The sequence below is a fragment of the Saccopteryx leptura genome, chromosome 1 (assembly GCF_036850995.1).
Source record: "Saccopteryx leptura isolate mSacLep1 chromosome 1, mSacLep1_pri_phased_curated, whole genome shotgun sequence".
Lineage (NCBI taxonomy): Eukaryota > Metazoa > Chordata > Mammalia > Chiroptera > Emballonuridae > Saccopteryx > Saccopteryx leptura.
Genome location: NC_089503.1, coordinates 312769419 through 312784254, shown reverse-complemented (window position 1 = coordinate 312784254; position 14836 = coordinate 312769419). Strand labels below are relative to the sequence as shown.

Below are 14836 nucleotides of genomic sequence, written 5' to 3'. Positions count from 1 at the left end.
AAAATCAATAAATAAAATATTTTAAAAAAGTAAGTTATTACATTCCTTAAATTTAATATAAATCATAAATATTTTATTCAGATACTGTAAAATTCCCTCTAATAGTATATAGTTCAATGGTTTTTAGTATGTTAACAGTTTGTGAAGCTATCAGCACTAATTCCAGACCATTTTCATCACCTAAAAAAGAAACGTACCTATTATCACTCTCCATTTTCCCCTACTCTGAGCCTGACAGCCACTGATCTATGTTCTATCTCCACAGATTTGCCTATTCTGGACATTTAAAATTTTTATTTATTGGCCTGGCCGGTTGGCTCAGTGGTAGAGCATTGGCCTGGCGTGCAGGAGTTCCAGGTTCAATTCCCGGCCAGGGCACACAGGAGAAGCGCCCATCTGCTTCTCCACCCCTCCCCCTCTCCTTCCTCTCTGTCTCTCTCTTCCCCTCCTGCAGCCAAGGCTCCATTAGAGCAAAGTTGGCCTGGGCACTGAGGATGGCTCCGTGGCCTCTGCCTCAGGCGCTAGAATGGCCCTGGTTGCAGCACAGCAACGCCCCAGATGGGTAGAGCATTGCCCCCTGGTGGGCATGCTGGGTGGATCCTGATTGGGCACATGTGGGAGTCTGACTGCCTCCCTGTTTCCAACTTCAGAAAAATACAAAAAAAAAATTATTTATTGAGAGAAACAAAAAACATTAATCTGTTCCTATCTGTGCCTTGACTGGGAATCAAACCTGCAATCTTTGCATAATTGGACAACATTCTAACCAACTGAGTTATCCGGCCAGGGATATTCTGGACATTTTATATAAATGGGATCATACAATATGTGCCTCTTGTATCTGGCTTCTTTTACTAGGCATAATGTTTTTAAGACTCATCCATGTTGTAGCATGTGTATGTATTTCATTTGTTAATGGATGAATATTTCATGTATGCATATACCACTTGTTTATCCATTCATCAGTTCAAATTATAAATCTTTTTTTTTTTTTTAGCAAGAGTGAGTGAGAGAGAGAGAGAGAGAGAGAGAGACAGGGTCAGACAGGAAGGGAGAGACATGAGAAGTTGAGACACTTTAGTTGTTCACTGATTGCTTTCTCATATGTGCCTTGATGTGAGGAACTCAAGTCGAGCCAGTCAACCCTTGCTCAAGCCAGCAACCTTTGGGTTCAAGCCAGTGACCATGGGGTCATGTCTATGATCCCACGCTCAAGCTGGTGACCCTATGCTCAGGCTGGTGAGCACTCACTCAAGCTGGTGAGCCCTTGCTCACGCCAGATGAGCCTGCACCACACTCAAGCCAGCAATGAACGTGGGTCCTCAGTGTTCTAGGCCAATGCTCTATCCACTGTGCCACCACCTGGTCAGGCTCATAAATTCTTGAATGATCATAAAAATTTTAAGTTTTTTGTCACCTACTTTGTAAACGAGTTTTATTGTAGATGGTTTTTATGAAAAACTGAAGACATTATTACTAAAAGTCTGGATCAGGAATTGTGTATAAGCATTTCAGCCTATTATCAAAAAAGTCATGCTTTCAAAAGCCAACATTGTAAATGTTAATTTTGGAAGTGTTATACAAATTAAAATTTCTGTATAAAACATTATACATTTTTTCTTATAATTATATATGTAATAAATTTTTAATCTATGTCACATGTATAGTCCTAAGTCCCCAAGTTTATCCCATTATGCCATGAAAACTTTCTTCCTTCCTTCCTCCCCTACTTCCCTCCCTTACTTCCTTCCCTCCAGGACTTACTGATTTTAGAGAGAGGATAGGAATGGGGGTGGAGTGGAAGGAGCAAAAAACATCAATTCTGTTAGTTGCTTCTAATATGTGCCTTGACCAGTCAAGCCTGGGGTTTTGAATCAGTGGACCTCAGCATTCCAGGTTGAGGCTTTATCCACTGTGTCACCACAGGTCAGGTGATAGTGTCTTTTTATGTGTGACAGAAGTGAAAAATTTTGGAAAGCACACCTTAGAGAAAACCTCAGGGTTTTTTTTTTAATGAGAAAAAGAGAGGAGGAGGGGACAGACAGGAAGGGAAAGAGATGAGAAGCATCAACTCATAGTTGCAGCACCTTAGTTGTTCATTGCTTTCTCATATGTGCCTTGACTGGGGGTGAGGCTCCAGCTGAGCCAGTGACCTCTTGCTCAAGCCAGTGACCTTGGGCTCAATCCAGTGATCTTGGGCTTCAAAACAACTACCTTTGGGCTCAAGCCAGCAACCACTGGGTCATGTCTATGATCGCATGCTCAAGCCAGCAACCCCATGCTTTTGAACCTGGGTTCTCAGTGTCTCAGGTCAATGCTCTATCCACTGTGCCACTGCCTGGTCAGGCATACAGTCTCAGATTTTAAAGAGGATTCCTAACTAACTGCTCACAAAAACTAGGGGATATTTTATTGCTTCATATTCATTTTGAAATATACCCTAATATTTGTGAGCAGTATACTAGGGATGTCAACACTTAGGATTTGTTATATGGATCAATGAGAAAGTTCACACATTAACAATTTTGCAAATTGATCCTACTTCCCCACAAAACCCATCCTTTATAAGATGCTCATGGCTATAGTTTAGTCTTGAGTGCTACAGGGGCTGCTGAAGGGCTATTGGTCAGTTTGTGGAGAGTAAACCATTTTTGCTCCCAGCTTTCTTGAGGTATAATTGACAGAATTTTAAGATATTGTGAACACCTCAACTTGCATATTTATCTTTCTTTTTGTTAGAACATTTTAAGTTTTACTCTATTAATAGATTTCAGTTATACAACACAGTGGTATCAACCATTAATACATTAAATCCTTGAGTTAATCTTTTAATGGGCTGGATGTAATCCACTGGTCCCCCCAACCCATGACTAGCAAGATCATCTCAAAGTTACTATCATAATTTTTTTTTTTTTTTTTTGTATTTTTCTGAAGCTGGAAACGGGGAGAGACAATCAGACTCCCGCATGCGCCCGACCGGGATCCACCCGGCACGCCCACCAGGGGGCGATGCTCTGCCCCTCCAGGGCGTCGCTCTGTTGCGACCAGAGCCACTCTAGCACCTGGGGCAGAGGCCAAGGAGCCATCCCCAGCGCCCGGGCCATCTTTGCTCCAATGGAGCCTTGGCTGCGGGAGGGGAAGAGAGAGACAGAGAGGAAGGGGGGGGGGGGGTGGAGAAGCAAATAGGCGCTTCTCCTATGTGCCCTGGCTGGAAATCGAACCCGGGTCCCCCGCACGCCAGGCTGATGCTCTACCGCTGAGCCAACCGGCCAGGGCCTACTATCATAATTTTTTTTTAATTATTTTTATTTATTCATTTTAGAGAAGAGGGACACAGAGAAAGAGAAGGGAGGGTGGAACAGAAAACATCAACTCCCATATGTGCCTTGACCGGGCAAGCCCAGGGTTTTGAACTGGCGACATCGGCGTTCCAGGTCGATGCTTGATCCACTGCGCCTCCACAGTTGAGGCACTATCATGATTTTGTGACAGCAGTTAATACTCTGTAAAATATTTTGTAAATAAAAATGTTCTCAAAGTTAAAACTGTAAGCTCTAGATCTGAAAATAACACACATGTGCCATACAATTTGTTTTAAAATTTATTTTTAAAATGACAGTAACAAATGCTTTTCCCTTGTTGGGAATGACCTAACTATTTTCAGTAGAAAGGGCCTTAAAAGTAACAGCGTTTTATCCAAATCAAATTGATATAATTGCACAAAAGTCATACAAAGCATAAAGAAATGCCAACAAGACTACAGTTCTCTCAGATCCTCATGAGCACACCCCAAGAGGCCTTGATTTCATAGTGACCCCCGATGTGAACAACACTGATGGTCACAAGCTCCTCAGTGACACAGAGGCAGAGGTAAAAAAAGCAGCCAGAAGACCCACATACTTTGTGACCTGCTCTAACATTAGGGTTTCATGATATAGTCACCTTCTCATTATACTAGGAGCACTAGATGCTTTTTCTTTTTAAAGAATTATTGATTTTAGAGAAAAGAGAGAGAGAGGTGGTGGAGGAGGAGCAAAAAGCATCAACTCATAGTTGTTTTTCATATGTGCCTTGACCAGGCAAGCCCAGGGTTTCGAACCAGTGACCTCAGCACTCAAGATCAGTGTTTTATCCACTGCAACACCAAAGGTCAGGCACATTAAACACTTTTCCTTGAAGTGTATTTGTCCACACTTAAAACTTAACCCTAACAGCTTAAATTTTAAAAATTAATCAAACCAAAAACCCCATAAAAACCTTTTTCAAGCATGGTCCTTTATAGTGCCACCATCCCGGGCCTCACTTCATTTCTAATATATACACATAAGTTACATTATCATCTATTATATGCCAGTTGAGGGACAGCAGATAGAGAACTCTAATTCCAACTGTTTTATTGGTAGCAATTGTCAGAAACACTGTGTTACACAGGACTGAGGTCACAGCTGGACTGATGGGATAGTCTCGATGCTTCACTCGTGATCTCTGACATGGGCACAGGTGAGGGAGAGGCATATTCCATGCATCATATTTGCAATCTTTCTATTATTAAGAAAGCTGAAGAGGATATTGGTTATGTATGTTTTAAAAAATGTAACAAAGCCCAATTTTTCTATTTAATCAGTTACAATGTCTTTATCTGAGGATTTAACTTGTTTTATAGATCTTAATCTCAATTAAGATTTGTGTCTATGAAGAGTTTTCTCTTTCTGACCTTACGAAAATTAATGAGAAAATAATAATGTTTTGAAAGAAGACCCACACAGAGAATTTGAAGTCAGAAGTACCTGATATTATGTCTTTGGGAAGAGAGCTTTTACTTTACAGTCCCACTTTCCTGATTATGGGTGGAAATGGCAATTCCTGAAATAAACACATAAACACAGGCAGCACAAGCAACCTAGACAGGCCACTTCTCTCATTTAGATAGTATGGTGAATGAGTTGACTTCATCAATTCAGGGAGAAAAATTCCAGTGGAACATTTAAAAACTTTTTTTTTAAATTAAGGTTTTCATTATAGGAGAGCCTGGTACTCACATGAAGTATGTATTATACTCAGACATGTATGAAAATGTGAAACATGTTGGTGATTTGGTGAAGAATGTATGTGATTCCTGCACTGTGCATGATTATCTGCTCACAAATCCTGGATATATCAGACAGCCTCTAAGACATTGCTCTGAGATGTTCACTATGTCATCTCGTGATGGTCCTGATAATGATTCAAATGTTTAGCTGTGATGGTTAATCTGGGACTCAAAAGACAATATACCTGGACTGGGGACTAAAAACCATAAGAACTGCCTGACCAGGCGGTGGCACAGTGGACAGAGCATCAGACTGGGATGCCGAGGACCCAGGTTTGAGACTCCGAGGTTGTCAGCTTGAACGCGGGCTCATCTGGTTTGAGCGAAAAAGCTCACCAGCTTGGACCCAAGGTCGCTGGCTCGAGCAAGGTGTTACTTGGTCTACTGAAGGCCCACGGTCAAGGCACATATGAGAAAGCAATCAATGAACAACTAAGGTGTCACAATGCTTCTCATCTCTCCGTTCCTGTCTGTCTGTCCCTGTCTATCCCTCTCTCTGACTCTCTCTGTCTCTGTAAAAAACAAAAACAAAAACAAACAAATAAAAACCACAAGAACTCCTCAACAATCATTCTAATTCCTACTCGTAACACCTGTACAACTTGACTGGAATCTAACTGGAAGGAATCTGTTTCATGTCCAAGTCTGCTGCTATACATAAAAGCTGCCCAAGCATTTAGCTTAAAGCATTGAAGACCACAGAAAAATGATTTTTAGAAAGAAAAGAAAATGCCTTATTCCAGGATTGTGAATAAACTATAACAAAAACCCAAACCAAGGGTTATTAGGGCCACAGAAGCTCAGGCATGAGAAGCCTGAGTGGTAGGTTTACTTTCAGTTCCCTTGTTTTGGAAAGGAGCATAGGACTGAGAATTTGGAGGGCAGCACGGGGATGATGACTCCAGCTGTGCAGCTGCTTCAAAGGTTAGCAGAGCCAAGCATTTGTGGGTGAACACTGTCAGGATGTGATTTGTATCACTAGTTTATAACATTATTTTATTTTATTTTTTTTGAGAGAGAGGCAGGGAGAGAGAGACAGGAACAGAGTGAGCTGCTTCTGTGTATACCCTGACCAGGGAATTGAACTATCTTTGTCTTCTGATGAAGTCACTGCCTGTTGCTTCAGGCTCTGTACCTTGGATTTTCCACCGCAGTATTAACTCCCTAGAGATTGTTAATTCTTTAGCTTAAGCTTTGCTAATACAAATATTTTCTTAAAAACTCTCAAATTTATGCTCCAACAATCAGTATGTATTGTACATCTTGGGTTCATACCTAGGTTTAAAAAAAAGGGGAACACACTAGTTCTTTAAGCTTCCCTTTTTGCCAGAAGTTCCCAAATAAATCATCTGCAATAATTTATCTCTGTTCACTTTGGAAACTGAGTTCCTGTATAATTGCATCCAATGCTGTGTTGAGAGAAACATGACTCTTCCAGTACTATCAGAGAAAGAAAAGGCTCACAGGCTGTTTATAATAGGCACTTGGTGGGTTTCATATTTTGTTTTTGTTAGCAGTAGAGGAAATCACAAAATGAAACGGAGGTATCTCTCTGAAAACTGGGTGCCATTCCTCACTTAACTGGGTAAGTAGAGGACCTGCCCTTGGTCAGGGCTGCAGTTTCAGGGGTGTGCTATGAGGAGCATTGCATTAGAAATCCATCACGGAAGCATGGACATCTGAGGAAGGAATCATCTTTAGATTGAGAACAGATGAATGGAGGTCTGGATTTGTAGCAGACACCTATATACCTTTTCTCCATGTCCTTCCTCATCAAGAATCTAAACACTTTGCAGGCCCTAGGCAACCAGGTAACAAGAACGGCTCAAAACCTGTTTTGTTTGATAGCTAGTGTTGCTGGAATCAGGTTGGTGGTTGAATGGTGGGACTGCAGGACACCAGTGCCTACGAGGGCTCACGTGGCACCAGTAGATGTGCAGTCCCTGAAATAGGTTGGTACCAGAAAAGGCATGTATCAGCCATATACAGTCACTGATGGGTGGCTTTAGTGTAGGCAGAGACCTTGGTGATTTGCTCGAAGCATAAGCATCATACAAAATATTTTATGGTATTAGGATGATCTCAGCAAAAGCACTAAAAGGAAAAGACCAGGAGAGAATTTTCTGTACATTTAAACGTGTTAACTGGAATGCATGAACATATGTAACCAAGATCTATTTTTTTAAAATTAAACTTGCCTGGGTCATTAATTCTATAAAATTAATGTTACTAAAATTGCAGTAACATATAGTCCAAAAATTCAATTTTCCAGATTTCTAGTTACTTACAACAAACAAAAAGACCACGCTCACAATTACATACAGTTCCCACACTCCCAAGTGAAACACATGTAAACATACACACACTGTCAACCCTCAGAAAGCTCCTGTACACAGATGCCAGTGCACAGCCTGTGAACCTGAGATGCATGTCGGCTGCAGTGAGAGGGTCAAGAGGCCCTGCTGCAGATCTGTTCGATATCATTTATCTCTTTGGGACAATCTGCAGAAAGGATGAGAGGTGAGTCTTGAGTCACCACTACATCATCCTCAATCCGTACACCAAGACCACGAAACTTCTCTGGGGCATCTCTGTCATCCTCTGGAATATAAATGCCTAAGAAGTAGAAAAAAGAAAGTGCTGTTCATTAATAGCAATAACTGTGTGATTTGGGGCAAGAATGTTAACTTCTTTATGTTACAATTCATCTGTAAAACAGAAATATTAACAGTATCTACCTAGAGTCATGGAGATTAAATGAGATAATACATATATACACGTGTTTTTAAAAATAATTTTAGAAATTTATTAAATAAAAAAATTTTTTTAATTGATTTTTGAGAGAGAGGAAGGGAGACAGAGAAAAAGAGAGAAAAACCTTGATTTGTTGTTTCACTTATTCATGTCATCCTTGGTTGATTTTTGTATGTGCCCTGGTAGGGGATTGAACCTACAACCTTGATATGTAGGAACAATGCTCTAACCAACTGAGCTACCTGGCGAGGGCCTTTATTTATTAATTTTAAAGAGCCAGGAAGAGAGGAAAAGGAGAGAAATATCAATTTGCTTTTCCACTTATTTATGCATTTATTGGTTGATCCTTGTATGTGCCCTGACCAGGGATGAAACCTGCAATCCTGGCATACTGGTCAAATGCTATAACCAACTAAGCTAACTGGCTATGGCAGCGGTTCTCAACCTGTGGGTCGCGAGCCCGGCGGGGGTTGAACGACCAAAACACAGGGGTCGCCTAAAGCCATCGGAAAATGTATTGTAAAATAAATATGTATTTTCCGATGGCTTTAGGCGACCCCTGTGTTTTGGTCGTTCAACCCCCACCGGGGTCACGACCCACAGGTTGAGAACCGATGTGCTATGGCTAAAAGTGTTGTACACGATGGTCAATAAATGTTTACCATCATTACTAGAACTATTATTGTAGTTATTTGATATACGAGACCAGTGATGGGCAATCTTTTGAGCTTGGTGTGTCAAAATTTGCCAAAAAACCGAGCATAGCCTGACCAGACGGTGGTGCAGTGGATAGAGCATTGGACTGGGATGCAGAAGGACCCAGGTTTGAGACCCCGAGGTCACCAGCTTGAGCGTGAGCTCATCTGGTTTGAGCAAAAAGCTCACTGGCTTGAGCCCAAGGTTGCTGGCTCGAGCAAGGGGTTACTCAGTCTGCTGAAGGCCCGCGGTCAAGGCATATGTGAGAAAGCAATCAATGAACAACTAAGGTGTTGCAATAAGCAACAAAAAACTAACGATTGATGCTTCTCATCTCTCCATTCCTGTCTGTCTGTCCCTGTCTATCCCTCTCTCTGACTCTCTTTCTGTCTCTGTAAAAAACAAAAACAAACCCCCCCCCAAAAAAACCGAGCATAACTCGGGTGGTGTGTCACTTCGAGAAAAAAACCATAATTTGGTGATATTTATAGTTTAAATAACAAAAATGTATAATTGTAATATATAACTGTATTTCCTAAACCAAAAACTAATTATTTAACTTACCTGCTTAGTGACTTCTTTGTTCATCTGTCAGTCGGTTTCTTTTGTTGGTCTTGATATTATTTAACTTGTGTGGGGTGCCGTGAACTAAGATAAGTGAGGGGGAGGGGGAATTCTTTAACTAACTTGCCTATTAGTGACTTTTTTTTTGCTGAATTTCATTGGCTAAATTTTCAACTGAAGGTTGGTATTTTGTACACTTCAATCCCAAGCAAGCACTACTAACTTCAAATGTCAATCTGTTTCTTTTGTTGGTTTTGATATTATTTAACGCTGAGAACAAGGTCTCACAAAAGTACGTAGAGGGAAAAATTGTGAATAAAGCCATTGATATATTTTTCAAGGTGCTAAAAGTGTCTGGTAATTGGTTCCAGGCACTCCAAATTTCCTGATCGTAGTGGCACTCCTCTTGATTCTCCAAGCGGCACCTTTTCAGATTCTCAAGCTTTGACCTCAGGTTGACAAACACCTGAGCCCAGATGCTGTCTTGAAATTCTGCAAGTTGCATCTTATGTAAATTAAGATGGCTGCCGCTATTTCTAATGGCGGAAACAGCACCCATAGCACAGGCCCTCGCCTCTCCCAGCCTTCCCCTCACTTATCTCAGTAATGATGGTCAATTAGAAATCCACGACACCCCAGAACAGTAGATTGGATGATGGTTGCTGTGGTTATGTGGTTGCTGGTAATGGTGATCACAGAGATGCGTCCCCTGCGGCATTCTCTGCTCCCTGCTCTGCAGGCCAGAAGTGAGGTCAAAGATCCCCTAACGGCCTAACCGGAAGTCCCAGAACTAGATGGTCTGTGCCGGAGTTCTGTTGTTTTGGCCTACAGACCTCTGGAACAGAGTGTCTACCCTACAGCAAATGTTTTATCCTCGGCTACTGCACCTGGCCGTGCAGGAGCCAAGGATGAAACGTCCTTCTCAGCATGCAGCCCCATACTACTCTGGTATGCGGCTGCATACAGCTGCGTGTCATCGAAAATGGCTACGCGTGTCAGTGCTGACATGCGTGTCATAGGTTTGCCATCATGGTACTAGACTATAGGCTCCATACAACTGGTAATGTTGATCACGATTCTGTCATATTCTAGTGGTTCAAACAGGCCACTAAAATTACTTAACCTAAGAATGTGTCAGTATATGCTGGGAGCCAGTAGAGTATATTTAAAAATGTATTTAGCCTGAACAGGCAGTGGCACAGTGGATAGAGGCACTGGACTGGGATGCGGAAAACCCAGGTTTGAAACCCTGAGGTCACCGGCTTAAGCGCAGGCTCATCCACTTGAGTGCGGGCTCACAAGCTTGAGTGTGGGATCACAGATGTGACCCCATGGTCGCTGGCTTGAGCCCAAAGGTTACTGGCTTGAAGCCCAAGGTCGCTGACTTGATCTCAAGGTCACTGGCTTGAGTAAGGGGTCACTTGCTCTGCTGTAGCCCCCCAGTCAAGGCACATATGAAAAAGGAATCAATGAACAACTAAGGAACTGCAATGAAGAACTGATGCTTCTCAACTCTCTCCCTTCCTGTCTGTCCCTATTTGTGCCTCTCTCTGACTTTCTGTCTCTGTCAAAAAATAAAATAAAATAAAAATGTATTTAAAAAACACCCATTTAGAGATTATTGGCCTGAACAATCAGAAGCTATAGAAATACTCAAATAAGCTATAAATGTAACCGGTGTACATGATGTATGGCAAGAGAAACAGGAAGACTTTAATAAACAATTGGAAAATTCTAAGAGCCCAAGGTACCCTTTCTAATCATGAAGTCAGACAGACAATAGTCTTTTCATATTAAAGGAACTATAAACTTCCTTACCTATACTCAAAGTTGCTGTTCTGTGGAAAAAAGAAAAGATCAGGAAAGGAAAATGTAGTCAAAGTCTAAGGAAGCACCCATGTATTGACTAGATTGGACTAAATGGTATGTAAGGCCATAGAGAGCAATGTATGACCGGGTTGAAAGGGTGGTATGAAGGGTGTGTCCCAGCTATAATTATGTGTACAATATTAGTGATGAAAACACTTGAAATCTAAGAATGAAATCTGTTCTCATGACAAAAACATCAGTACTTGAAAACTGACTCTTGTAATATCAATCTTTATACTCTGCCATGGCCACCACTTATCTCTTGAAATCTGCTCCATGCCTAGCATCATATAAACCAGGAACCATTACATTGCCAGCTTTCTCTGAAGCTTAGGAGAAAGAATTTGGATACTAAGAAGAAAGGTAATGTGGACAGTTCAATGCAATGCAGTTTGCCGAGGAGTTGCAACTAAGCCCGTGATGAGTGAGTGTCTTTCTGTAAGAAAGCACTGGGGCCTTTCATAGTGCAAGCAGCCCACCACTACTACTGGAGACTAGTACAAATTGGCTCTGGCAAAGGCAGGGCTAATAAAGTTTAATTTCTTAATACCTACTTACACAGAATAGTCCCTTCTGTTGTTTACTGGAGAAGTCAAACAAATTGTGCGATGTTAGATAAGAAAGTTCAAGAGAAATCTAAAATAAAGTTCCCTTCTATACTGGAGTCATTCTCTGCTCCTATTCTTCATTTAATTATGTTGGTTCAGGCAAAAATAAATGATGTTTATCTTTCTATCTGACACTACTATTATGTGTCCCAAAAGGTCAGAGGCTGCTGACACCCTCACTCCTTTACCTGGCTCCACTGTGATCACCATGCCAGGCTGTAGAGGGAGGGAACGGGGCATGTCTGGAGTGTCATGGACATCCATCCCGAGGTAATGGCCAACATGATGAGGGCAGTATTTTCGAGCAGCCTGGAAAAAGTAATTACCACAGTGACCCTTTAAAGGGAAAGTTGGCATGTATAAATCAGTGAGATATGTGTTAACACCTCCCCCATGGTTCTGTCACTTCTGTTTAACTTGTCCTTGGGCTATGTTTAAGAGACCTGATCAACTGCCCCTCCCCTTCGACCTCTCCTTTTCAAAATCACCACAAAAGAACTAAGGGTTAACCTCTTCTCCCTTTTGTGTCCTTTTCCACCCAGTCTGCAGCAGACTTCATTTAATGTCTTCTGACGACTGAGCTAGTTACACAGGGTGAACCAGAAAGTACTGCCACCTTCTGGTAGAAGTAAGTACTGACTTCCTTTGTTGTAATCCACAACAATCTAAGTCCCCCTTACAGATGAAGAATCACAAAGACCATTTCTAAATCTGCTTAGCTTTATATATAAACCGAGCAGCATGTAAGGTATTCTTGAGAAGTGTTGTCAAAAGAAATGAGGTACCTTGAAGGTATTGTTTTCCTTAATGTTCTTCACGATCCCCAACTCTTTAAGCTTCTGTCTTATCAGGGTCAGCATCATGCTGTAGATGTTTTCCAAGCTTGTTCCAGGGGAGCAGAGGGTAAGACAATCTCTCTGGATCTCTAGAACAGCTTCATAGAGTTCTGCCTGAGGTGCTGTAAACCTGGGGACAGGAAAACCAAAGAACTCGAGTTTGGAATGAACTGATGCTGCAGGACGTTTGTAACAAGAGAAAAATTCCAAGATGCTATAAATTACAGCGGTTGGAGAGTTAGAGAAAGGCACAGGAATAGTAAACCAGTTAATAACTTTGTGCCAACTAACAGAAAACTGCTGTTATTTAAATATATGTTGAAGCTTTAAATCAACTTCTGTGTCTATAAGCCGACCATGAGTTGCCACTGCATCCAGCATGAGCATAAACTTTCAGGGCTGATGCCTGTAACAACCAGTCAAAAGTAGTAAATATTTCTTCCTCCAAACTGTGCTCCTATCCTAGAACAGTATCCCACTTTACCTTTTCCCGTCCCTCCCCTTATATGTAGTCAATTTAAGTTCTTTCAAAACAACTTACATCTTTCTTCCCCAAAACATAATGTATAAAAGTGCCCGTTAACTCTAGAATGGTGAACATATTGCATTCGTTACCAAACCCTAGACCTGGTCCTTTAGATTTCATGCCCCAGGACCCAGTCCTTTTCTGGATAGCACTATGGCCCAATAAACGCTTTCTTAAAAAAACACAAAACAAATCCCTGGCTGATTGGCTCAGCGGATAGCCTCAGCTTGGCGTGAGGATGTCCCAGGTTCGATCCCGGGTCAGGGCACATATAAGAAGCAACAACCATCTGCTTCTCTTCCCTTCCCTCTCCTCCTCCTCTCTCTCTTCCCCTCTCACAGCCAGTGGCTCGACTGTTCGAGGATAGCTCAGTTGGTCTAAGCTTTGGCCCCATATGGGGGCTGTAGGGTGGAAACCGGTCGGAGCTCATGCGGGCGTCTGCCTTACTATCTCCCCTCCTTTCACTTAAAAAATAAAAACTTTCCGCTGTAGAATTATGTTTGTTTAACATTTGTTTCTAAGTTTGATTAGAAAAACGCCAAGGCAATGATGAAGGGGCAGTGTAGATATTTAATCAGTACCACCATATCATTACTGACAGGACCTTAATCATAACCTAGATAGATACTCAACAGGAAGAGCAATATAACCCTTCAAACTGGGACAGAAACAGTCCTTCAAACAGTCAGCAGCTATACATGAGGTGAGGCTAGAAGATGCACCCCACCATGAATGCAGTCAGAGGGCCAGATCAGGTCACTCTTAAACTTCTCTACTTTTTACCATTAAAAAAAGCTTAGAGATTTCTCCACTTCTTATAGGCAAAGCAGCTATCATGGGATAAACTACGTGCTACTTTGGCTACTCGTAACTTACTAGTCTCTAGGTGTCCTTAGAATAATAATTTCTTTAGCAATCTTGGGGGGAAATGAGAAAAAATTTAAATTGGGGTGGTATATGTTCTGTTGATGGGAGTGTAAATTAGTATAGCCAATTAAATTAAAGGTCTTCAAAGGTGCTCATAAAATATGAGCTTGTAATGATGCTCTAAGAATCCATCCTAAGAAAATATTTGAAATTCAGAAAGAGCTGAGTATATAAAAATGTTCACTGTTAAGCCCTGGCCGGTTGGCTCAGTGGTAGAGCGTCGGCCTGGCGTGCAGAAGTCCCGGGTTCGATTCCCAGCCAGGGCAAACAGGAGAAGTGCCCATCTGCTTCTCCACCCCTCCCCCTCTCCTTCCTCTCTGTCTCTCTCTTCCCCTCCCGCAGCCAAGGCTCCACTGGAGCAAAGATGGCCCGGGTGCTGGGGATGGCTCCTTGGCCTCTGCCCCAGGTGCTAGAGTGGCTCTGGTCGCGACAGAACGACGCCTCGGAGGGGGCAGGGCGTCGCCCCCTGGTGGGCAGAGCGTCGCCCCCTGGTGGGCGTGCCGGGTGGATCCCGGTCGGGCGCATGCGGGAGTCTGTCTGACTGTCTATCCCCGTTTCCAGCTTCAGAAAAATACAAAAAAAAAATGTTCACTATTATGTTGTTTATAATTTTTTTTTTTTTGGTGAAAGAGACAGAGAGAGAGAGACAGAGAGAAAAACAGATAGGGACAGACAGACAGGAAGAGAGAGAGATGAGAAGCATCAATTCTTTGTTGCGGCTCCTTAGTTGTTCATTGATTGTTTTCTCATATTTGCCTTGACCAGGGCTACAGCAGACTGAGTGACGCCATGCTCAAGCCAGTGACCTTGGGCTCAAGCCAGCAACACCACGTTAAAGCCAGATGAGCCCACACTCAAGCTGGAGACCTCGGGGTTTTGAACTTGGGTCCTCATGTCCCTGTCCGACGCTCTATCCACTGCACCACCGCCTGGTCAAGCCCACTAAATATATTTTTCATTTTCATTT

General features: G+C 42.2%; 1 protein-coding gene across 8 annotated transcripts in view; it reads right to left on the bottom strand.

The window, feature by feature from the left end:
• Window positions 1–4104: 4104 nt before the first annotated feature.
• The window catches only part of XPNPEP3 (X-prolyl aminopeptidase 3), a 43456-nt gene continuing 32724 nt past the window's right edge, over window positions 4105–14836 (bottom strand). For 7 of the 8 annotated variants that reach the window (XM_066358530.1, XM_066358531.1, XM_066358526.1 and 4 more), the window contains 3 exons: window positions 12366–12546; window positions 11769–11889; window positions 4105–7705 (listed from right to left, as the gene is read on the bottom strand). In XM_066358530.1, coding sequence (XP_066214627.1) covers window positions 7539–7705; window positions 11769–11889; window positions 12366–12546 — 469 coding nt within the window. In that variant the 3' untranslated portion in view covers window positions 4105–7538. Of the gene's footprint in view, window positions 7706–9103; window positions 9188–11768; window positions 11890–12365; window positions 12547–14836 lie in introns of those variants that run through there. The other variant, XM_066358529.1, reaches the window with a different exon arrangement.